The following is a 23,226-nucleotide window of genomic DNA, read 5'->3' on the forward strand; positions in this document are numbered from 1 at the left end:
ATTTATTTTAAGTGAAACTAGCAGGGATTTTTCATAAAAAGGGAAAAGAGATGTTATTTGTTAAAAAAATAATACGTTTTCTTTTCAGATTAACAATTTAAACGTACATGTGCATTTAATGTATTATGCATATCTTTTCCTTGATATTTCATAAAAATGCTGGAACCATCTCTTCCCGAGTCCATGTCAGCACCCAGAGTTTGAGGGGTTTTTAAAATTATTATTTTTTTGGTAAAGCAGTTGACTTCTGGGGCTTGGTAGGATTGCTTTCATCCTCGCCAATCCCATGTTTCCATGTTGGATTTAAATCCATTTCCTGCTTTGGCTGGAGGAAGCCCAAAAAAAGGCTGACATGAAAATACACCTATGGACAAGTGCACTGTAAAAAATAATCTGTTGGATTAGTTTGAACAAATGTGGAGTCAGTTTTACATCAAGTTTACTGACAATGATTAAAACATGTTGCTGAACTACCATGTTCGTATCATGTCAACTTAAAGCTCTGTTATTATGTTCTGTAAATTCAGTTACTCTTTGTTATACTAACGTGTATTTTAAAGGAATTACTTTATTCAAATAGCATAAAGTGCTCAAGCAGGTGTCAGGTGTCAATAGCCCCTTTTACACTGCCAGTTCGAGGCGGGATTGTTACGCCCGTTACATTCCTTCTTCTATGTGAAAGAAACGGACGCAGGATGGTGGGGCAAAGTCGTTCTGCCTCTGAGCCGGTAGTAACAGAGGTGCAACAGAGGCGAAACGGCATCAGTGTTTGTTTACACCTCGCGCACATTTTGCCTCCGCAAGACCAGAACGCTGTGTAAAAACACGCACTGGGACGGCTTTACGCTGGCGTGGCTTGTAAAATGTCAAAGACGGCATGACGGAGAGCTTCGTTACGGAGCTGTGGCGGAATTGCAAAGGGCTGACGAGTGAAGGACCTGTGTAGTTTAGCAATCCCATATGATCTTTTAAGAATCACATTTTTGATTTACGTACACTGAACAAAAATATAAATGCAACACTTTTGTTTTTACTTCCATAAGAATAAATAAAATACTTTTTTACATTTCAACATTATTTCCCTCAAATTTGAACATGATTATTACACTCGTGTGCCGTGGGCTCGTCACAATAACAGACCCCTCTAAAATGCCGTGGAGGGATGGAAGGTCAAGTTTCAGGACACCCCCTTCAATAAGCCGTCTCCGATGTTGTTCATCCAAAACAGCGCAAACGATTGAACTGATTATGTCATTAATCAATTAAAACAAAACTAGCTTCTTAAATGTAAGTTTCTGCTTCTTTTTTGACCTTTTCTACATAAAAAATTATTTGACAAAAGGAGCAATTTGAAAACATTGCTTAGGGTTTGGGCTTTTATAGGCTGAATGATTAATCGATCAATAAAAAAAAATAACGGCAGATTATTTGATAGGGAAATCAATCAGTAGTCGTAGCCCTTATCCAAATGGCCTCACAACGTTGTCACCACACCAGCACAGGACCTCCACATCTGGCTTCTCCACCTGCAAGATCGTCTGAGAGCAGTCCCCCGGGACAGTGGTGGCAGTCTGTTGTAAAAAGCCACACAGTTTAAAGTGGTCTTTTATTGAGAGCAGTCTGAGGCACAGCTGTGTTATAATCATGCAGTTAATGACACTCAATAACAAATATTCAGACAAATTTGTTCACAAAATTTAAAAGAAATGAAAAATTTAGTGCATAAAAAATATTTTGAAATCAAAGTCAAATGACATGTATCTCTTTGTTAGACTCCAGAATGTAATCACCACAGTTTGATCAAAGGCGCCTGGGTTTGCAGGAGACACAAGTTATAGAATTTAACCAAAGCGGGACAAAATAAAAGGAATAAAATTTACCTCCCAAAGGAAGAACCTTGGAGGAACAAAAAACAAACAAAGGAAACCTGGAAGTAACGTGACATCTAATAGACCGTCTACGCCCATGTAAGCCTCCCAAATCCAGAATACATGGATTCCAGTGTCAATGCAATCTGCAGTGCTTTAAAGGTGTACTATGAGTTCAGGAGGGTAGTTTAGGTTGTGCAGAACTAACACCATCTTCCCCTCGAGGACAGCCCCACGCTCCGCTGCTTTAACGCTGGCATCCTGGTCTTTGATGACATTCCTTCTGTGGTGTTCTCAGATGATTCCTAGATGAGAGCTTCATTATCTGTGACCTGTAGAAGGCACGTTCACCAAATATAACAACATCAATAAAGTACACACATGCACATAAATATTACACATACATTGAACAATAAAGTCAGATTATGTCAGGAACATTGTCTGGAGTATAACTAGTGCAGACTTTACATCCCTCATGATTAAAAGCAAGATTGAAGTGTGTTTAGGAAAGAATTATCATTGAATTGTGTACTACATAGACTGTGGCTCAGTGTAGAGTGGGTTAGTGCTTATGTAGCATAGCATTGCCATCGGTGTGTAACTGTGCATGGATGAGTTGAGTGAGATCTTGGTATGCGGATTGGATCTGTGCATAGCAGCCTCTGCCATCAGTGAATGAATGTGTGTGTGAAAGGGTGAATGTGACATGTCGTGTAAAGCGCCATATAAGTGCAGTTATTTACCATTTATTAAAAAAAAGTGAGCGTAGCCACCGTGACGTTAACCATTGGTTTGTGGACTACCGTTTTGAAGCCTTGAGTTTGACATTGTGTCTGTCACCATGTGACTTGTTTTTTTAACGAGCCAGAAGTGACCACATTCAACAAGAGGGTGGAAACAAATGAATAGGCTTCTAACTAGTTGAAAGCTCATTGTGGTAGCAACCTGTCAATCACAGGTAGCCACACCCTTAAGAGTACCCTTAGGTCCCATGTCCACATAGCACCTTTTCTGACCTGAGCGTCAGCTTCTTTTTTCAATTGTTCATAATGAGGACGGAGCGTATGCGGCCGCCTAGAGAAAAAGTGTTGCACCCAGCGTCATTTTTTCAGAGTGCGTCGCCTTTTTTGTGCGACTGCTCCGAGCACACCAAGTTGAAAATCTTGCCGCTTTTTTCAGGCAACCAATCAGATGGGGCAAAACATGGAGGAGCAACTTGATTTTGCCGTTTCTGTCTACCCGAAGCTGTACAATATGACAAACAGGATCACAATAAACAACACACACTTACACACACACACATTATAGAGACTGGATAGGCCATTTGTGGGAGCAGATTGGCTGGACACTAAACGTTGCTGGTAAGTGTGCTTTTATCGCCATACACGTTGTAAGCTTGTTGTTAGCTGTGTAGTAAGTTCAACTTTTTGTTGTCATAGAAACAAAACCTGCATGCAGTGCTTTATCTCTAACCGCGTGCAGCGTATTTTCTCTCACCACACGCTCCCCAGCGCCCTGCCAGCACTTTTTTTCTGCCAGAAAAAGGCGCTATGTGGACATGGGCCCTTAGTTTCCAAAAAATACACCATGGTCCATTAAAGAAAACTTGAAAACAGCGATTAAGAACTAAACTCATTTGGAAAATGTACTGGAGTCAAAAATAAAATGGGAAGTGGGCCCATTTTTTTTATCTAGTTCATTACAACACAAATTATTTTGCAATCAGTGGAGTCTCCCCCTGCTGGCTATCAGAAAGGCTGCAGGTTTAAGGCACTTCCCTTTTTCCTGTGTGGATGCTGTGAACGATTAATGCTGATGGGATCTCTACTTTAGATAATATGAGCTAATGTAAGACTTCTAATTATGAAAGCTCATCTAGGCTCATTTAAAAACTTTTTGAAGTTACAAAATGTTAACTGTCGCAGACTTGACCCTAATGATGTAATAAAATATTTATGCTTTGTCAGAATGACAGTGGATGTGCTAAGAGCACTGTTGCTGCTTTGGCCTAGAGCTAGGTTTGTGTACTTCCTGTTTGACCGGCCCCGTTGACCAGTATCAGCTGTTGGAATTAGATGCAGGCAGCGAGTGAAAGGGCAATGGGGGCGATTTAACATGGGAGAAATTGTTAATGTTGTTAGAAAAATTGGGCCACAGCTGAAAGAGTTTAGAGAGCTGAACAGTGAACTGAGGATACAACAACAACACTGGCTTTGACTGTGATCATGTGGAGTGAATTTATACAAACTCTGAAATCAATCTCTCAAACTCTGAGACAAACACTCGGGATTCAGTATACAGTGTTTGTGAACAATCTGTACTGTTCATAATGCAGAACAGAGAATTAAAACTGGTTTAACCACTTTAGGTCTTGGATCATTTACCTCACCATTAACTTGTTGACACTGGAAGATTACACTGGTACAAAGGAAATACAGCAGAAATGTTATGTCTGTTGCCTAAACAGCACAAATGGCAAACTTGAAACTAATCTTCAGGGTTTTACACAAATTGATATTTGTCACTTCTTCAGCAGATTAAAGATAATCTGAGACTCAGGATGAAATGGATGGATGAAGAAATTGTGTTTTATTGGTTCGTCACCAAAGTTCTGGACATTGCCCCAATTATGCTCAAAGCGTGAAGAGTATCTGAAACACCCTGACAGAATCTAAGCAGCCATTTTACACATGATGTTTTACAATTTATTCAACTAAATCAGAGGTTCTGGACCTTTTTAATCTGTCGCACTCCAACATCAGATTATAGAATTTAGCAGATTAGGTTTAAATACCCCTTCACTAACACACACCCCCAAATGTTTTCCAAATGTCTATTTCTGCTGTAGATCCAAAGTTACACCACAAAATAAATCATGTTGTTGTAACATATTTTAAATTATATATTAAATTTGTCAAAGTTAGATTAAATTTGGTCGAGTTTGCATTCTTACTTACACCACCTCAGCTGAGAGGCTCAACTGTTCCCATCCATTACTACAACTTAAGTCATAACTCGTGCCATGCATATTCAATACTTGAAGCAAACGTTGTCAGTTTCTTTACTTAATTAGTTAATTAGAGCTCAGTTATCAATTTGAACTGTGAATCCGTGGCTCAAGCACATTATTTGAACTTTTTATCCATTACTCTGTCAATAATTGTCAACTATTTATCTTTAACTTAAAGCTATAATTTCAATTTCAGTTGTCTTTCTATTACTTGAGCAAAATATTTACATTTTTTGAATTAATTTAAGTTAACAGGATCAATTTCAATTGTTTATCCATTACAAACATTTCAACTTTTTAACCACTACAGATGCAAATTATGTTAACTGTATATCTATTACTATCATTTCCATCAATTACAATTGACTCCATTAATTTAGCATATAAATCTAAAATGCTATTATTACGTTAGCTACGTTAAGCTAACGCTATCACTTTCAAAGGATTATCCATAACTTTAGCATATTGTTTACATTGCCATTACTGGCGTTAAGCTAACGTTATCAATTTCAACAGTGTATATTTTACTTTAGCATATTATTTAAACGGCTATCATTACATTAAGCTAACATTATCAATTTCAATGGTTTATCCATAACTTTAGCATATTACTTAAACTGCTATCAATTAAGTTAAGCTGCCGTTACTGTTTATCCATTCTTTTAAGCTAACATTGAAGCTGCGTTGTCATTTTTAGCTGTTATCAATTACTTTGGCAAATTATCCAACTGTTTATCCATCTCTTGAGCTAATACAGGACTTATACAAGACTTTTAAGGGATAAACCAATAAAATGAAAAACAAGTACAGATACTTATAATAAACTAACCACTACACAGTAATTCATCAGTGTTGTTTCTGATGGTTAAGTATTCCAAAACCTGTGCGCCTTCAACTAAAGAAAGGACTAGCCAAATGATTTTGCTGGTTTGCACTGTCCACTGACTGCTCCATTCGCAGTGGCTCCTTTGCTCTGATATTTTAATATCATTTGACTGTGTAGTTCTGGGCAAGGCCAATCACACACTTAAATTGTTTCAGCTGTACTCTTTCTGAAATTCACAAGAGTTCAATTTTATGGGCTTCCAATAGCAAATTTCAAATGAAAGATTCCCAAAGTTAGTTTGTAAAATGACATTAAAGGTTTCATCAGGCATTGGGTCGCCTTGCCCAGACTGTAACACAATAAAAAGCAAGCGATTAGAATCTTGAATGCCCGACAAGATCTGGGTCAAAAACAGTGGCGGTTAGTCTCGACTGTCTTAGAAAATTTCATTTAATTTGCTTAAAATGTAAATTGGAAATTCAACGCAACCCCAGTTATTTCAGCTCATTTAGCCTGTTAGCAGCTGTAAACCCATCACACTTTTCATGTAATTGCAAAGAACACTAAAAACGTTCAGCGCTGGAAAATGATTTGAAGCTGCTGTGAGACACCATGCTGTCACAGCTAACTATTGAACCAATTTACCATTACCAGCTACATTTGTGCAAAGCTGAATGCAAAAAGTCTCAAACCAAAAAAGATGTGATGTGAGGAAGAAGCCTCACTATGATTTTATCTGACCTACTATGATCTACAGCTTAATACTCGCTAATAGGTGTGACCGCAGTGCAGGAAAAGGGGGCTGTTTCAGAGAGATGATTCTTATTGGATCATTATTGAGGGTGGTGCAAAGAAATAAGACCCACTTGTTTACCCTTTGAATCTCTTGCTCTTAAACACTCCCTATCTCCGAGAGTAGATACCTCTGTTAAAATACCAAACTGAATCCGTGAAGAGACGCAAAACGGGTCTTTGAAATTAATCTGTGCAGAATTTGTCCCAAATTTTAACAACTCTTCCTCGTGTGCTCTTGGAACTCCTCATTTTGCCGCCCTGGGCATGTGAGAGAAAATAGGAAAACAGAGCAAACACTCAGATTGTGAAGATTTGTAAGGATGGTGGTTATTACTGCACATTTGTACTGTTTATCATCACGTGTTGTGGAAGTAACTGACCCATCATCCAGGAGATGGCACACTGGCAGGGGACTGTTCTTGGTATGCGTGGAAAATTCCATCAAGTTCGGCTCTGCGGGCTGCATTCCTGGCTCCTCTCCGCCGGCCTTGAGAAAGTCCTGAATCTACATGCTTTGATTTGACTAAATTGGAATTCTAGCCCACTAACACGCCTCTGCTCTGACTATAACCTTAGCATGTAGCTTGCACAGGCAGGCTGGTGAACTCAAGGTTATCCACACACACAGGCACACTGCAGAAACTTACTCCAAAGTTTTTTTGGTACGTGTGTGTGTGTGTGTGTGTGCTTTCTTTTTGAAATAACTGATAAAGCAGAATAAAACAGTCTTCAACAAAGCTTTTATATGCCCGGGGAGCCTCGTTATTGACCACTGGAGTTCTGTTTCTTACAATACATGCATCACTTTTGAGCACCTTATTAAAGCATTAAGGAAGAGGGAAACACTTTGAAACGACCTGAACAGAGTGTGTTGCCAAAAGGTTCATTTTAACAATCATATTAACAGCAGTTCAAATAATCAAGGGACTCCTTTTAGATAAGTGTGACCTCCTTATCTCTATTATTTTGTACTGCTGATGAGCTCTCAGTGTTTCTGCTTGTCAAGTGGGATGAAACCCAACTTTCAACAGAGACACGATGCTGCAAACAGACATGATTTCATGTCAAAATACGACTTGTCTGTTAATTAAAAAAGCAAGAGGCAAGCTTCCAAGTAAAGTGCTCTCATTATTACCTGCGCAGAGAATCTTTTGAAGTGCCATCAATGAATTTTTCACTGCATCTATTTATTACACGTTGTGTTAGTTAACTGGTGTTGTAAATTATGCATGTCACATGTTTTCAGTGATCTGCTCAAATAGACGATCAAGGAAAATGTATAAATACATACATAATGACAAGAAGAGCAAATCTTTTTATATAGACATACGCTGCGTTACAATTCACACCTGCAGTAGGAATGGTGTTTGACAAATGTGCGACTTTGTTGTGGACAAAAGAAGAAGAAGAAAAAAAGCTTCTGGGATGCACGGAGTTAAAAAAGTGAAACTTAACAATATAAAAAGAAATTCTTTTAAAGAAAGGAACTAAAAAGACCTCTGTAGCTAACAGCATTATCTGTTTGGTGTTACAGCTCGGTTGCATCATGCCTCTCAGAACAAAACTCCACACTCACATCTTTGCTGACAATGAACACTGAAGTTGGCAGAAATTTGCTGTGAAACGAGACAAAAGTGTGCAGTTTATGAAAAAAAAAAGTGAGGCAACCTCCGGGCCTCGGGCTTTTGTCAGTGGGCATTTCTATTCAATGACCTATCATGCACCAAGTGTAGGCAATGATACGGCTCAGAGATGTTTCACACTGTGTCAGAAGGAGTGTACAAGATTCTTTTTTAATGTGCAGCTGTTACTGGCCGGCAGACTTGAATCACTGTCACAACCTGCTTCGGATGGGATTGTTTCTGAGCAGCGTCCCGCCTAAACAAAGAGAGCCTGACGTCCTGAGTCCTGTTTAATTATACAGCCTGAATGGAGATCAAGGATTAACCGATACACTGTTCATAATGTGACAATGTGCCCTGTGTGTCACTTCTATCAGTTTAGACTGGGGATATTGATCAACCACCCTGCACTCCTTCTCTGTCCTCTGTAAGTGGGTCATTTATTTTTGCGGAGAAACGGTAGAGTATAAGTTTGCCAAGGATTTGCAGTAATTATCTCATCCTTCTATAGCTGGGCGCAGCATGGGGCCTCGGTAAATTACACATCTCTCTCCTAACTCCTGGATGGTTTATGGCCGTGCATTATGCATAACTGTGCTGGAGCGCCTAAAACATCCCCCAAGTGGATTGAAATAAAGTTGACGCTGCTCTTTGTTTGGAGCTCAAGATAGTCTTTATTTGGCAGTGCTGAATCGGAGATTGCTGTAAAAGCGTGCGTCTTAATTATTTTGGAGACTTTTTTTTTCTCCCCAATGGTTTGTGAACACCTGGAGTGTTTTTAGAGGGATGCCGGATCCAGATGGGCGGATGTGCAGGCGATCCACAGGGAAATGTCAGTTACATTAGAGGGGAGTGTGTCGTCATAAAGGGTTAAACAAAAAAAAGAAAAGAAAGGCGATGAATCTGATTAATCTGGATGCTTCTAACACAGCCTGTTGTACACTGATGACAAAGGTTACTGTCTGCTCAAATGCCCCTGATTGCATTTTAGTACAGCAGACTGGTATCAAGTGTATGTTTTTAAATCTCTAAAAAGACGTCTTCATCTTTAATAAAAGGGAAAATATTTTCAGTAAAATCAAGATAATGTTTGCTTCAAATGTTTTTTACACTTCTCCGTACATCATCAAACAGAAAGATCAGATGGTGAGAAATTCAGAACATACTCCTCTTTTGTTAAAATATAAAATCATCAATAGGTCGTTTACCAAAATTGAATACAAATTCAATGCAGATTTCAGGCTCGATGTCTTACATGTGATGTGTGGACTTATTATTTACATTAAGAACACTGACTTCAGTGGAGCTCATGCTTTCATCTCTCTTTGCCCACATATCTTTACAAATGTTTCGTACATCAGTATCACCAACACATTCAAATCTCACTAGGATTTCTTTGTGTAAATTTGTGATATAGAAAGGAAATTGATCCCAGTCTAAACCTTTTAGTAATATAAACTAAAATATAGTGTAATTAATTATATAAACTTGTCTGTGTCATGTTTCATCAGCTCAACAGATGCTCCTTCTGTGCCATGGTGTGAACGGGGTGAGAAAAGACGGGGAGCCTGCGGTTTGGAATCACCACAAACAAAGTTTCCAAGGTGAGTCACTGACATTAAATGTGTGCCCACAACTAAAAAAAATTAACACCTTTTTTCAGAGGCTTGCTGTCAAACACATTGCCTACAAAAAGCAACGTAAAATGTCTGTGAACCAGTAAATTCAGACCACTCCTCATCCCCATGCAGAGATGAAAACTGACTACAGGGCTGGTTTCATCTAAAAGAAACATGAAGTAAAACACAACACGAGTAAGCTGAAAAGTTAGGAGGAAAAAAGACTCCGTTTATTCTTTCCCAACTCTGAGAAATGATGCAACAGGGAGTACACATGCCTTAAATTAAATGGTAGGGGGAAAATCACAGCAATGCATTCAATTAATTTTCCAGGAATGTTTCAGTTTGAATTTCAATGAGCACTGTTTTTGTACAAAGTGTGCACATCACCTTACATGGTCAATTTCACAAGCATGCTTCACTTGTCCAATCAAAAAGATTTTCTTTACAAAGTTAAGACAGCTGGTTTACAAAGACACAAAAACACCAAGTCCTGACATCAAATGTTACAACGCTTTTAAAGGAATTTAAAACATCAGTAACTGAAACATTAAACCCATCTGTGTTCTTATGAATTATAACCGAGGATTAATTGCATTTACACAACTTCTACACAGTTCACCTTTGCACCTCGCTTTCATGCAACAAGTTTTGCAAAATATTCTGTGGATCGATCCCACGATCAGCCGAAATCTTTGTCTCTACCACTGTCTGGCACAACAGTCGCGTCAACATTACAGCTGTTAAGAAGCGAATGTATTAAACCGTTATATGCGCAGATAAGACAATAAAAACTCAACCTAAAAAGACCATGCACTGATACAAGCTAAAAATTCCAAACCGCTAAACAATCACATCCACAAGCTGCCTGTACACCTGTGAATAATAAATCTATTAAAGCTTTCCTTTTTAACAAACCCCCGGTGTTGATTCGCAGAGTTCTCCATCTATGAAGTCAGCGTACCTGAAGGAAATCTAAAAAATGAATAAGAAGGAAGAGCGTGTCACATCGACCTGTCCGCGTGAGGCTAATTAAGATGTCGGTCTGTGCTGAACATGTAGTGTCTGTGTGTTAAATGCGACGGAAGGCAACGTAACGATACATTGCTTAAATCATAGAATATAAATTAGTTCTGAGAATTTCGGGGGCTGGGTTTAAGGAACTGGTGACGTCGCAGGCTCGACGTCCTGTGACTGTGGACTCAACCAACAGCAGGGGGGGACTGGACCACTATTAAACAGTTTCCTGCATTATTTTACAAAATTATTCTTCTTTTAGCACAATTTTAAGCACTTATTTCATATATTGCTTTCTGAAAGAAGCAGTGTGTGTAATAGTTTATAAATTAACCGCTTTGTAAAGAAGTTGTTTTCACCACAAGGGGAAAAAACGTCTCTCCCCTGCCCCGGGAAAGTGGTACGGTCTCGGGCTCAAATTCCGAGAATTGTGCTCGTCTGATTCTTAGAACTGGGGTTCTTAGAAGTGGTGATGCAAGAAGTTTCTAGGAAAGCGCTACCAGGTGATTTTTTAAATTCCTTTTTTCCCTTTAATTTGGCGCGAAGTTGTTATGTACTGTGTGTTGCTGATGTTTAGATAGAGCTATTTGTCCCATTTATGCTGTTTGAGTGTTTGTGAAGCCGGGACTGTGTGTGACTGTGTCCGCTGGCAGTTTGAACAGTGCAGAGTCGAAACTCTGAAGTGGCTCGTGCAGTGACAGGCAGCGCGCTTCCCTCCTGACAGATCGTGTGGCTCGGCTCGGCGCAGCGCTGGTCGCGGTGAAGCGGAGGGGACTGACAGCAGCCTCCTTCCGCTGCGCTGTAGCTTCCCACACCGCTCTGACACAGTCATGTTGTAAAGCTGTCTAAACGCTTAGCTCAGACAACTACACCGAGGAAAATTTGGGTTTGAACGGTGTAAAGGCTGTTTAGAGCCCGGGCTTTAGTTCGTGGTTCTCGGCTGCACATAGTTGGCGGTGTTAACAGTGTCAGCGGCATTAAATGCGCTCTGATTTAAAGCCACTTTATACGTTCAAGAGTCAAAGCGCAGCGCGCGCTGTCAGATGAACTTTGCTGGCAGCATGGCAGCCTCAGGTTCTGGGTATTTTCACTTCGCGGTCGCTCCGGTGGTAATTTGCTCTAATGGAGCACAAAAAGCTGCGCCGAACAAGCCCTCATGTTACCGTAACATTGTAGCGGAAACATTAGTGTTATGGGTATGTGTTGTTTCCACGGTACAGGCTAGATGACACGTCCTCGCGGCAGACAAGTTGTCTGTTATGTTTCCACTGTGACACCGCGCTGCATGATGAGCTAAATAACTAAGTTGAAAGGCTTTACAGAGATGCAGACACTGTTGGCTTTCTTGCGTTGCCTCATTTCTGTCACGGGCTGAGGGTTTCGGTTAGGTTAGAGAGAGTTATGCTCGGGAACAGTTATAGTATGACAGTGAAAAGGACTGTAACTTAATATAAAAAAAAGAGAGAGAAATGTAAAGGACATACTTTGTAGACTGACAGAAATTTGTGTTGTTATTATAATTAATACACTCATAACGTAGATTGGAGTCAGAAAGTTGTATCCATCTCCTTTTTCTGAAAATGTAGTTGCTATAGTGTTTACATCCTTGTTTGTGTGTCACCGACTAGAGCTCATAATTCTGTTTTGATCAGAGGATATGATTGTACATAGGCTGCATTCTGTTCTGCTTCTATTTTCGGACGTGTCCAGTTACACACTTCAGTCTTGACTTCGAGTTTAAGATTCGGTCATAAATACGCTTGCGTGTTATAAAGCCAATACTGCCTCGTTTTATGAAATATCAGTTTTCACTCCCATTAAGCAGTTGACCTGGAGTGCACTATAACATATTGTCAGAAAAGTAAATCCAGAGCGCTGCGGGGCTCCACAACAAGCCGCTGTCACTGTTTTTATTCTAAAAAAACAGTTACTCTGTAAGGTTGCCAGCTGCACCGGGTTGTTTTAAAGATTCAATCATGGCAAGGGCAACTTGGGTTTGAAATTAAAATTTAGTGTTTAAATGTTATTCGTGCGCAAAAAAGTTTGCATTGATAACCGAGCTGTTGCACCAACTGTTTATCTGCTTGTTCAGAGTGAACTGTGTGAAAATCCGACACCGCCGTGCTGAAGGCAAACACAGAGCAAACTTTTCCCGTTTTATTTACTGTAGAGCGAGTTCTGATATCTTCATATATGATTAATAGAACCGCTAATGGATTTAAAAATAATGCTCTGGACATCTTCTGGTGTTTATTATTTTATTATATGCTTGTTTTTAATAATTCAATCCGTGTTTAATGGAGGATTTAATTTTGTATTTCCGAAAAAATGTAAGAAAAAAAAAGACCGTTATTACAGAGTAATGTTATAAATACGTTTAACTGCTTCAGTGTCTTTGAATGCGCGATATCTTTTACATTCCTGTATATTTGTTATATTAACTTGTCAACCAGTGGTTTATAAAGAGGGAAAGTGAGGGGGAGAGAAATAATTTCACTGGTAGAAATTTAAATGTCTAGACAGTGTTTGTTTAATAAATGGCGCCGCCTTCTGGAGGAACGGCAGCATGTGTTTCTCGGTCTGCCACATCTAGTGTCATAAATAATTTCCGTCCAGTTAAATTACCTTAAGATGACCTGTACTTCAGCCCTAAAACACAGAGGTGAATGGTGGCATAAGAGTAACATGAAATTACCACCACATTTTGTTTTGTGAAATAATCTTCATGCATTTTTCTGTGTTTGCAGAACTTGACAAAATGGCTTGCGCAGCAGACAGCTGCATACAGTTCACACGCCATGCAAGTGATGTCCTGCTCAACCTGAACCGCCTGCGTAGCAGAGATATCCTCACAGATGTCACCATCCTGGTTAACAGGCAGCAGTTTCGTGCACACAAGACTGTTCTCATGGCTTGCAGGTGTGTGTGTGCTAAATGATTCTTTAAGTAATGTTTCTGCTGTAGTTTGAAGATGAAGTAACTGATCCTTGTATCTCTTCTTCCTTTGCTTGCAGTGGGCTGTTTTACACCATCTTTACTGACTCCCACAAGTGCAACCTTAATGCAATCAGTCTGGACCCGAAGGTGGACCCAGAGGGCTTTGCCATCCTGCTGGAGTTCATGTACACGTCCCGTCTCACACTAAAGGAGAGTCTGATCATGGCCATCATGAACACAGCTATCTACCTGCAGATGGACCATGTTGTGGACACCTGCCACAGATTCATCAAATCCAGGTTGGTCCTATGTTACAAACCATTACCAACCAGTTAAATAAATTATGATTATTGTCTGTCTTGAGTTTAACTGTCTTACTCTGTTCTCAGTGATCCAGCCGCCAAGCTGCCCAGAGATGAGTTTCTGGTCAGTCCGTTGGTTTTACCTCAGGACGTCCATGCTTATCGGCCCCATGATGTTGTTGACAGTTTGCACAGCCGCGTCGCTCCGTTCAGGGATGGGAGGCCCTACGGCCCCAACATGTTCAGTGGGGTCAGCACCCCCAGCAACTACCATCTCTACGGGCAGTTTCCCATGCCAGGGTTCCCTTTCCCTCTCTGCAAGCTGACTGATGCCAAAAACGCTTTTGCTGACCTCTCTAAGAGCGCTATCCACCACAAGCACTGTTCTCCGCATGACAGTGCCAACCTCATCAGGGCAGAATACAGCAGGGCGGTCGGGACCAGCACCTCCAGCATCATTCACTCCACCACCTACGCTTCCAGGGAGGTAGGCAGGGAGGAAGACATGAGGAAGGAAAGCCACGAGGGGGTCAGCCAGTCTATCACTTTCGGTACGAGGAAGCGTGCGTTTCCTGTGTTGACCCTCGAGCACCAGAAAGACTCGGGCAAAGATCATGCTCCCCAGCCAGAGGAAGACCTGATCCATCAGCACTACCCTCTTGGAATCTCCTCTGCTGGACGCAAGAGCCTGATGAGCAGCCCGCAGAGCCCCCTCAAATCAGACTGCCAGCCAAACTCCCCGACAGAGTCCAGCAGTAGCAAGAACGCCGGACTCTCACAAGCCGGCGGAGTGCAAAACCCGCAAGGTACGCAGGACCCCAAAGCTCGCAACTGGAAGAAGTACAAGTTTATCGTGCTGAATCAGAGCGCTAAAGAGGAAGAGGTGGGGCTGCGGGATCCTGGGCTGCGTTCTCCTCAGCGACTCAGTATGCAACCTTACCTCCACCCCAGCGACTCAGAGAACCTCGACCCGCAAAGCACGAGCAAGAGCAACGATCACAGCGAGGACCTACCTGTGCCCCAGGCCAGCCGTCTCAACAACATCATTAGCAGGTGAGGCTTTTTCAAATACATAGCTGCATTTTGCACAAGAACAAAATGTGATTTGGCCTGTCAATCAAAATGTACAATAAACTGAGAGGATTTTGAGGTAAAGGATCGGGTGGAGGAGCTTGCTTTTTTTTTACACTTTCTTCTTCCTAATCCAGCTCCTTAGAATGCTTCCTTTATGTTGTATTGAAATGTACCGTTCTGCCTTTTGGCCTTTCAACATGATTTAATTTTAGGAGCTTTTAATTTGGGGAATTCTGTTTGATCAGAAGTTTGAACCTGTATATATATATATATATATTTATAAATATTGTATTTTTTGTCTGCAGTGCACTAGAGGGGTCACTGAGGAACGGTGACGGCCACCCTCCACACTACTTGAGCCGCCTGAACTGCTCCTCTTGCGGCACCCCGTCCCCGCAGCACTCCGAGGTCTGTCCCAACACCTCCAGGTCCCGTCTAGCAGAGGAAATGGCCGAGCTGCACTCAGAGTACTCCGACTCCAGTTGTGGTGAGTTTATGACGAATATTAAATGTGAAATTATACATATTATTTAGAACTAGATGTGGACTTTAACTTGGACTTCTCTTGAACAGAAAACGGTACATTCTTCTGTAACGAATGCGACTCCAAGTTCGCCGAAGACGAAGCGCTGAAACAACACATGCTTCAAGTTCACAGCGACAAGCCATACAAGTGTGACCGCTGCCAGGCTGCTTTCCGCTACAAGGGCAACCTCGCCAGCCACAAGACTGTCCACACAGGTACGTCTAGGAGATTCACGTAATGTCTGGTCGGGTGTATGCACGTCGCCGCTGAATTTTTACACCGATTTTTTTTTTGTCCTATTTTCCAGGAGAGAAGCCGTATCGCTGTAATATCTGTGGTGCTCAGTTTAACAGACCAGCTAACCTCAAGACTCACACTCGCATCCACTCAGGAGAGAAGCCATACAAATGTGAGACGTGCGGCGCTCGTTTTGTACAGGTAACACACTCATGTACAACTCTGAACCTCACATTTTTAATAGTTTTCATCTCTATTGTGTAAGGGCTTATAGCACTAATGCTCAACTCCAATTATGGGTTATAGAAGTTATTTTCAGCTTTACAGAATTACCTATAATTATAGTGAAGAACATCCTTAAGGGTGTTCTGGCTTTCGTACAATGCATACCGATGCATGTGCTGTCTGAAAAGTTTTAACCGACTCATGCCAACACATTCCTCGATGAGTGACTCACAAAAAAATTAAAGGAACGCACGTCTACAACTGCACACCTGGTCTGACACAGAAGATTTTGTAAACTAAGATGATGTCTGTTTGATATCACATGAACAAATAAAACCATGCACTTTGTTATTTTGGAAACATTTAAATGATATGTGTTGCTTTAATATTTTAGAGTAGCAGTTTGCATTGTTTTTTTCATCAGTCAGATCATTTGATTCGAGCTGATTTTATTGGTATTTTTTCAGGTTGCTCACCTCCGTGCACATGTGCTGATCCACACGGGGGAGAAGCCGTATCCGTGTGAGATATGTGGAACACGCTTCCGTCACCTGCAGACGCTAAAGAGCCACCTGCGTATACACACGGGAGAAAAGCCCTACCATGTAAGTTTAAGTGCTGTTACTTCTGCTTCTTAAAAAGTTATTAAATCACACAGTAACTTAACAGTAAAATGCCTTGAAATGACATTTCTCCTCTTCCCTTTCCAGTGTGAGAAATGCAACTTGCACTTCCGCCACAAGAGTCAGCTCCGGCTGCATCTTCGACAGAAGCACGGTGCCATCACCAACACAAAGGTCCAATACCGCATGTCGACGGCGGACATGCCTACTGACTTGACGAAGGCATGCTGAGCTGGAAGAAGGGAACAGTTTTTCAAAAGGAGGCAATCTTGACCTTGGCATTTAAAGACCCCAACTTGTACAATCATCCAAAATTGTAGTGCCACACTGTGTTCATTAGACAATTAAATTGGCTGTGTACGCCATTCTAAACGGGTTTCCACTACATGTGAACGTAGAGCCACATACGGCATCTTAGTCACTTTATTGTTTCTATATAGATATAAATATATATATATGTATGTTGGAAGTGTTTCTAAGCTTTGAAAGTACGTATATAAAGCTTTATTTTGTTGAGAAGGACGGAATGTAAACAATCAGTTTTTTGAAAATACAGTATTTTATATCAGAGAAATTACTTTTCTGAAAGTATTGAACATTTTGATCGACGGGTGGTACATATATTTTAAGATAACGAGATTTGCGGCTGTATAGAGTTGTCTATACATTTTTATGTAGGTGTTCGTACATGTTGCACCATGTCAAGTTGCCATTTTCATGTGAAGAGCGGGAAAAAAAAAAACACTTGTAATTGGATGGCGTCTAAAACATATCAGATGACCGCTGCTGTCTGATGAGGATATGCATGAGTTACTCTCCGACCAGTTGTCAGCGCACATGAAGTGGGCAACTGCTTAAATATTGTGACATATTGTGTAATTATATCTGTGGGATTGCTCTCTGCTGGCAGAGCCAATCTAAGTGTTGAAATGCATTTCAAGGTACTGCTTTGTTATGACCAAGAAAATATTTTGCTTCAGACGTATTTGTATAGATGTGTTTTTGTTGATTTGTTTTCCATAAGTGAAGGTTTACAGTTTTTGGTCATTGTTCTAGATCCTACAGTAAAGTTGTGTAAGTGTCCAGGTTTTTTGTTTGTACATACACTGTGTATTCAATGTGCCTTTCTCTATGCTGACTGAATTCTTCTCCTTTCAGTCCGGCTGTATTAAGGTACAACTCAAGGACACCTCTCGTCCTAGATCCCTCTGTGTGTGCGTATGTGTGTGTGAGTGTGTGTATATATTTTTAAATGCTCGTCACCAATCTTAAAACATGCAAATTCATCATTGTAAATCTTCAGGACTTGTTTTTGGATTGGACTTTTTTAACTGCATTAAAATTATTGTACAATGTTATAGATGTATGAATGTAAAATAAAGGAATTGGATTTCTATGTATTAACCCCAGACTGAGTTTGTCATATTATAGTGAGAAAGTGTTCCACATAACGGCACAGTAAAAACTAATGTATAGCACGACATATAAAAATATTTTTCTGATTATGAGTAAAGCCTGTTTGACCTACAGGACAGAACAGTTCACACCCCGATGTCCCCTGATGATAATCACAACTGAATTTAAGAAAAAACAATGACACCCCCTCTCTTTTCAAAACACAACCCAGTCTCATATTCCTCTATTTGCTCTTCAGTACCCGCAGACCACAGAGATACACTTTTTGTTCTATGCTACTGTTCATTCATATTTTCCATGCCGTCGTCAGACAATTTCTTTCTGGTGATTTTATGACTTGGATTCTGTTTCTACTGTAAGCAGTGCCAGTGTATTGGGGTCCAGCGGCATCCAGGTAAAAGCACCCAGTTCTGCATTATGCAGTTTAAAGTACATGTTTGCCCTAATTTAAAGAATCACACTATCGGAGGACTTAGAGGAAGTCATTTTAAAGGAGATTAGAAAGGAGATACAAGTTGTCTTCACTATTATACACTTCTGATTGACACCATATTCTCATTAGCTGCAGGTTCTCTACAGAAACTAACCCGGTCCTTATGAAGTTTACACTGTAGGGATATGTACTTTTTTTTTTACAGATTCTGTTAACACCGTACAAACAATCCACAAAACTTCTTGCTCTTCTGAAAATGTTTCTGCCCACTAACAACTTTCACACCTTGTCAGATTAGAATTAAAGCCGCCATTTGTAACTTTGTCTCAAAAAAGCAACTGTAGCAATAAATGTCAAAGGATCAGGGTTAACCGCAAAGCGCAGTGTAAAAAGACTCATAAAGTCAGATACGCAGAAATATTCAAAGTTTGCTGACATTAGTTACCCTGAGCTACTGGTCATGGAACAAGTTAAAACTGTAGCAGCAAAACACCGGTGTGCTGAAGTGTGTAAGGTTGCCTTGAATGGCTAATGAAGTCAACATTTGGTTTGTAAGAGAAACATAATGTTATTTAGTGTTGCTTTAAATGATCCCCGAGTTGTATGGAGTCATAGGAGGGCCATCAGGAAAGGAAACTCTGTAAAAGAATAATAACATTTTTATGGTAACTGGACTGTACTTGTAAAGCGCTTTTCTAGTTTTTGCGACCACTCAAAGCTGCTTTTACACTTTTTTTCCACATATATTTAATCTTTTGTTCATTTATCTTCATATTTCCACATTTTTAACATTTGCTTATTTATAATGATCTCTGTTTATTTTCTTCTAATTCTTTTCATGGCACCTCTGTGTATAGTGTGGAAACTAGTTACTACAGCAGAAATCAAAAACTCTGTAAAGTGTGTACTGAACTGATTTGCAGGATAAGCCAGTGGCTCGAATCGTCACTTGTATTAAGCTACAGCATAACAGAGCAGACTTTACCGTGCTACTCCTTAAACACAGTCAAGTCTTTACTATCACTACTTAATTTTAAGTTCATCGGTACTGTGATTTGGATGATAAGCACAATGAGGCTATTTCCTATAAATGCAGTCATTTATAAAATAACTTCTGTCCATGATCACAGCTGATGATTGAGCAATGATTGTTCAGTATAGATCATTCTTAAGGCCTTAAATAATACCTTCAAACACTTTGAAAAGAAAAACTACGAGCGAAGAATTAAAAATTATGGAAGCCCTAAACAGACACGCATCCATACATTTTATTTACCTGTGATAATGAGTAATTTCCAGTTGTCTGTGAAGGTTCTCAGTCATTCTAAACTTAATCCAAAAGGCAACTGGAATCGTTGGTCTTCAAGAACTTAGATTAAGCTTAGAAGTAATTTCCGGTTGTATCTCGACTTATTTACCTCGTTATCTCAGAATAACATCGCTGCACCAACATGATGTCAGATGATCATAACTCGCATCCCCAGAGCTGTAAAAGCACAAAACAAACACAGACAGGCTTAACTGACCTCATTAGTGAGGGCGACGGCAGCACAGCATGTCCTGGTCTGTAATATCACAGTGACCAGCCTGTTGTTCTGTTTTCTACATAGGCAGAAAGTTATCCCGTTATCACGACAAAAACAAGCGTTGTTATTGCGAGATAACAAGATAAATAAGTCGAGATCTCGATAAATCAACTGAAATGACTCGTTACTGCGGGAAAATAGAGTAAATGAAATGTATGGATGCATGTCTGCTTAGGGAAAAAAAAGACAATTACAGGATCAAAATATAAATAAAATACTTTTTTTATTTTTGAAGTGAAAAAAACAGTCGTAAATTTGAAAGAGAAGCAACATTCCTTTTCCAACAGAAACTTAAACAGATCTTTACCTTCTCCGAGCTCAAAATGTACTTAGTGGTATCACTTTAAAAAACAAAACAAGAGATTTTACAAAAGAAGCCTCCGGAACAGCCGGTGGGGTAAAGACCATTTCCAATAATAACTGTTTTGCAAATTATTGATCACTGATGTTTGGAATGCAATTAAATCCTCTGTGAAATTACAGGAAAATTACCAATATGGCTCAATTACAAAAGCTGCACAAACTGTATCCTTTTAAATGAAATTAACTCAGAACTTAAACTTCCCAATACTCAAGGTCAAAAAAACATCCCACCCTGCCACCCCAACCCCATACCCTGAACCCTTACTGAACCCCATCCTGCAGGCCGATCACTGCTTCTGCTGCATGGCTTCTTTTCGTGCAGCATCTTGCAGGAGCTGCGTGTCCACCTCATCGGCAGGCAGCTGAACGTACCGGACCACAGATCCGCGGATGAAACAGTTTTTCACAGACAGCTGGAGAAAATGAATACAAGACATGGCGGGGTTTGAGGATGCTCATCATTCTAAGTGTTGGAGATGCTGACAAAAGCTTTAAGCAACACAGACTCTGTGTGATAATATTTCTTCAGAAAGCTTACAACAGTAGTGGCATTTTTCATTTTTTCCAACTTTAGCGGGTGTTTTGTTGAGGTGGTCTTTCCTTTTAAAATGACTGGGGTACAAGTGTTATAATAGTATAATATTTAAATAGCAAAATTAACCTTTTCCTTGAATCAAAAATCTATAAAAGGTATTAAGGTGAAGTATTAAGGTGGTAATGCTTTCCTGAGATACAAACTCAGCGTGCATATTTATTGAAGGTGCAACATGCACAAAGAACAATTAAGTATTTGCAGTACAGCAAATACAACACAGATTTTATGTAACATGTAGAACCAATATGTACTCCCTCATATATGGAAAATATGTTCCATACATGAAAGATGGACAAGACGTCCTTTAAATCAAGTTTCTATTTGATCCTGGGAAACCTCAACGCAAACAAAGGTGTATAAGTGTATAAGTGTATAAGTGTGTGTATTTGGTATTTAACTTATTTGGCATTTGACCAAAAAACAATACACATTTTTTGGCCGTGTTTTACAGCGGTGCTCAGAGTAATATATTATTTTCTGTAGCAGACTTCTGAAACCTCAAAAAAAAGTAACTGAAAAGTTTGGATTCAAGTTTAAAGCTGATAAAACAATATTAAATTGGGCCCAGGATATGCAAGAACTCAAACCAAAACAGGGTTAAGACCGACGTCCTAAGAGCTGAACTTGTGCCGGTCAGATGAACCTACCATGTGTGGATATTTCTCTGGATCAGTGACACTGATGTCTGTGAGCTTGATATTCAAGTACTGAAACGCACAAGCAAAGAAATGTAATATTAAAACATTAAGTCATAGACAGACAGTCAAATAGAAAATGTCAAAGTGAATGGTCTTTCATTTAAAGTAAGAAAAATAAATCATTATTTCCAACCTGGTCAACAGAATGAAGTGTTCCACAGATGCTGAAGAGACAGATGTTAGGGTAAAGATTATTACAGGGTTTTATGGATATAAAAAAGCAAAAAGAGGATGATTGTGAACTATTGGTCGCTGAATACAGTTGTTGGGCAATATAGCAGAAATCAATGTTATATATTAAAATACACAACAGTGCAATAAATGCTGCCACAGAAAGTTCATTCAAATCTGTAGTTATTTTTGAGCCTCTACTGTGTACTACATTGAATTGTAAACTGTTTGGATTACTTTGTACTGCAAGTAAAAAGACAAGAATGTGTTTTATTATTCAGTCACTTTGTCTAATTTAACTTTAAACGTCAAAAGTTAAAGTAAAGACATGTATTTTTAAGCCCTGTTAGCACTAAACAGCACAGACTTGTAACTCAGCTAGCTAAATAATGGAGGCTACGTCTTGCACTGTTAAAAAGTTGCTAATTTTAACGAAAAATAAACTCACCTCAGGTCGTTTTTGAGCTCCACCACTACATCCTTGCCCACCAGCGACTTGAAAAACGAGTAGAAAAGCTGAAACACAGAACAGAATGAAGCTAACGTTAGCGGCGGGCTAAATGTCGAACACGATACAAACGGGCTGCAGATAGCTAATAGTAAGCAAACTAATCCACATAAACCCAATCAATGACATAGGAACAATAAAGGCTTTCATTAAATGTTCAAGTCAGAGATTTAAAGAAAAGTTGAAAACAAATTAATACATTAAACGTGATTTCGTACCATTATTGCTGTTGGTTTCTTGTAGTGGCGCGTCTGACGTTGATGACGTATCACGCTGCGTAGAATCACTGCGACTGAGCAAGATGTAATTACTCAACAGTTCCACTTGGGGGAGCCAAAGGCACGTTCAATGTTCGCAGATGTGAACAACATTTTGAACTCATGAGCTGGAAAAAAGTTAACTGTAGTTTGTTAAATGAACAGTGCGACCATAAAACTTTGTACCTTCACTCCCTTCACTCTTTGTTAACATTAGTTAACCCTCTCTCTCATTTTATCTGTTTATCTTTTTTCCCCCTGAGATTGATATACTTATAACTTTTTAAAATTTAATGTTGTATAGTGCAGATATTTAATATTTTTATAAAAAAAAGTTGTGATATGTTTTTTGTTTGCTAGTTTTGTTTTTCTTTGCAATACTTGACCAAATTGTGCTTTGTTGCTTTGGAAAAAATGTTCTTTATGATCCTTTTTTGTCTTATGAAGCCATTGAATTGAATTAAATTGGTCTTGTTTTATATCCTTTGTTGTCAATTGATTTTTTTTCTTCCAGAAAA

At 39.7% G+C, this 23,226-nt stretch overlaps 2 protein-coding genes across 3 annotated transcripts; one reads left to right on the forward strand and one right to left on the reverse strand.

Moving 5' to 3' along the window:
- The first annotated feature begins 9,640 nt into the window (after positions 1-9,640).
- On the forward strand, positions 9,641-18,074 carry bcl6aa (BCL6A transcription repressor a). 2 transcript variants are annotated; one of them, XM_069679746.1, is made up of 9 exons: positions 9,641-9,725; positions 13,505-13,676; positions 13,772-13,993; positions 14,084-15,049; positions 15,376-15,557; positions 15,644-15,811; positions 15,904-16,034; positions 16,526-16,663; positions 16,769-18,074. In XM_069679746.1, exons 1-9 carry the CDS (start codon positions 9,641-9,643, stop codon positions 16,910-16,912), a joined length of 2,208 nt encoding a protein of 735 aa, XP_069535847.1. In that variant the 3' UTR covers positions 16,913-18,074. The 2 variants fall into 2 exon arrangements, with proteins under 2 accessions (XP_069535847.1, XP_069535846.1); XM_069679745.1 differs by lacking the exon at positions 9,641-9,725 and adding an exon at positions 11,224-11,260.
- Positions 18,075-20,320: 2,246 nt separating this feature from the next.
- Positions 20,321-22,716, reverse strand: smx5. Its single transcript, XM_069680398.1, has 5 exons — positions 22,670-22,716; positions 22,392-22,459; positions 21,906-21,936; positions 21,722-21,781; positions 20,321-20,892 (listed from the first exon to the last, which is right to left on the reverse strand). The coding sequence occupies exons 1-5, from the start codon at positions 22,670-22,672 to the stop codon at positions 20,767-20,769; spliced, it is 288 nt and encodes a 95-aa protein (XP_069536499.1). The 5' UTR covers positions 22,673-22,716; the 3' UTR covers positions 20,321-20,766.
- Positions 22,717-23,226: the final 510 nt, after the last annotated feature.

This window comes from Semicossyphus pulcher, unplaced genomic scaffold (assembly GCF_022749685.1).
Source record: "Semicossyphus pulcher isolate SPU_LCO1_2020_fin unplaced genomic scaffold, fSemPul1.0.p SCAF_4, whole genome shotgun sequence".
NCBI lineage: Eukaryota > Metazoa > Chordata > Actinopteri > Labriformes > Labridae > Semicossyphus > Semicossyphus pulcher.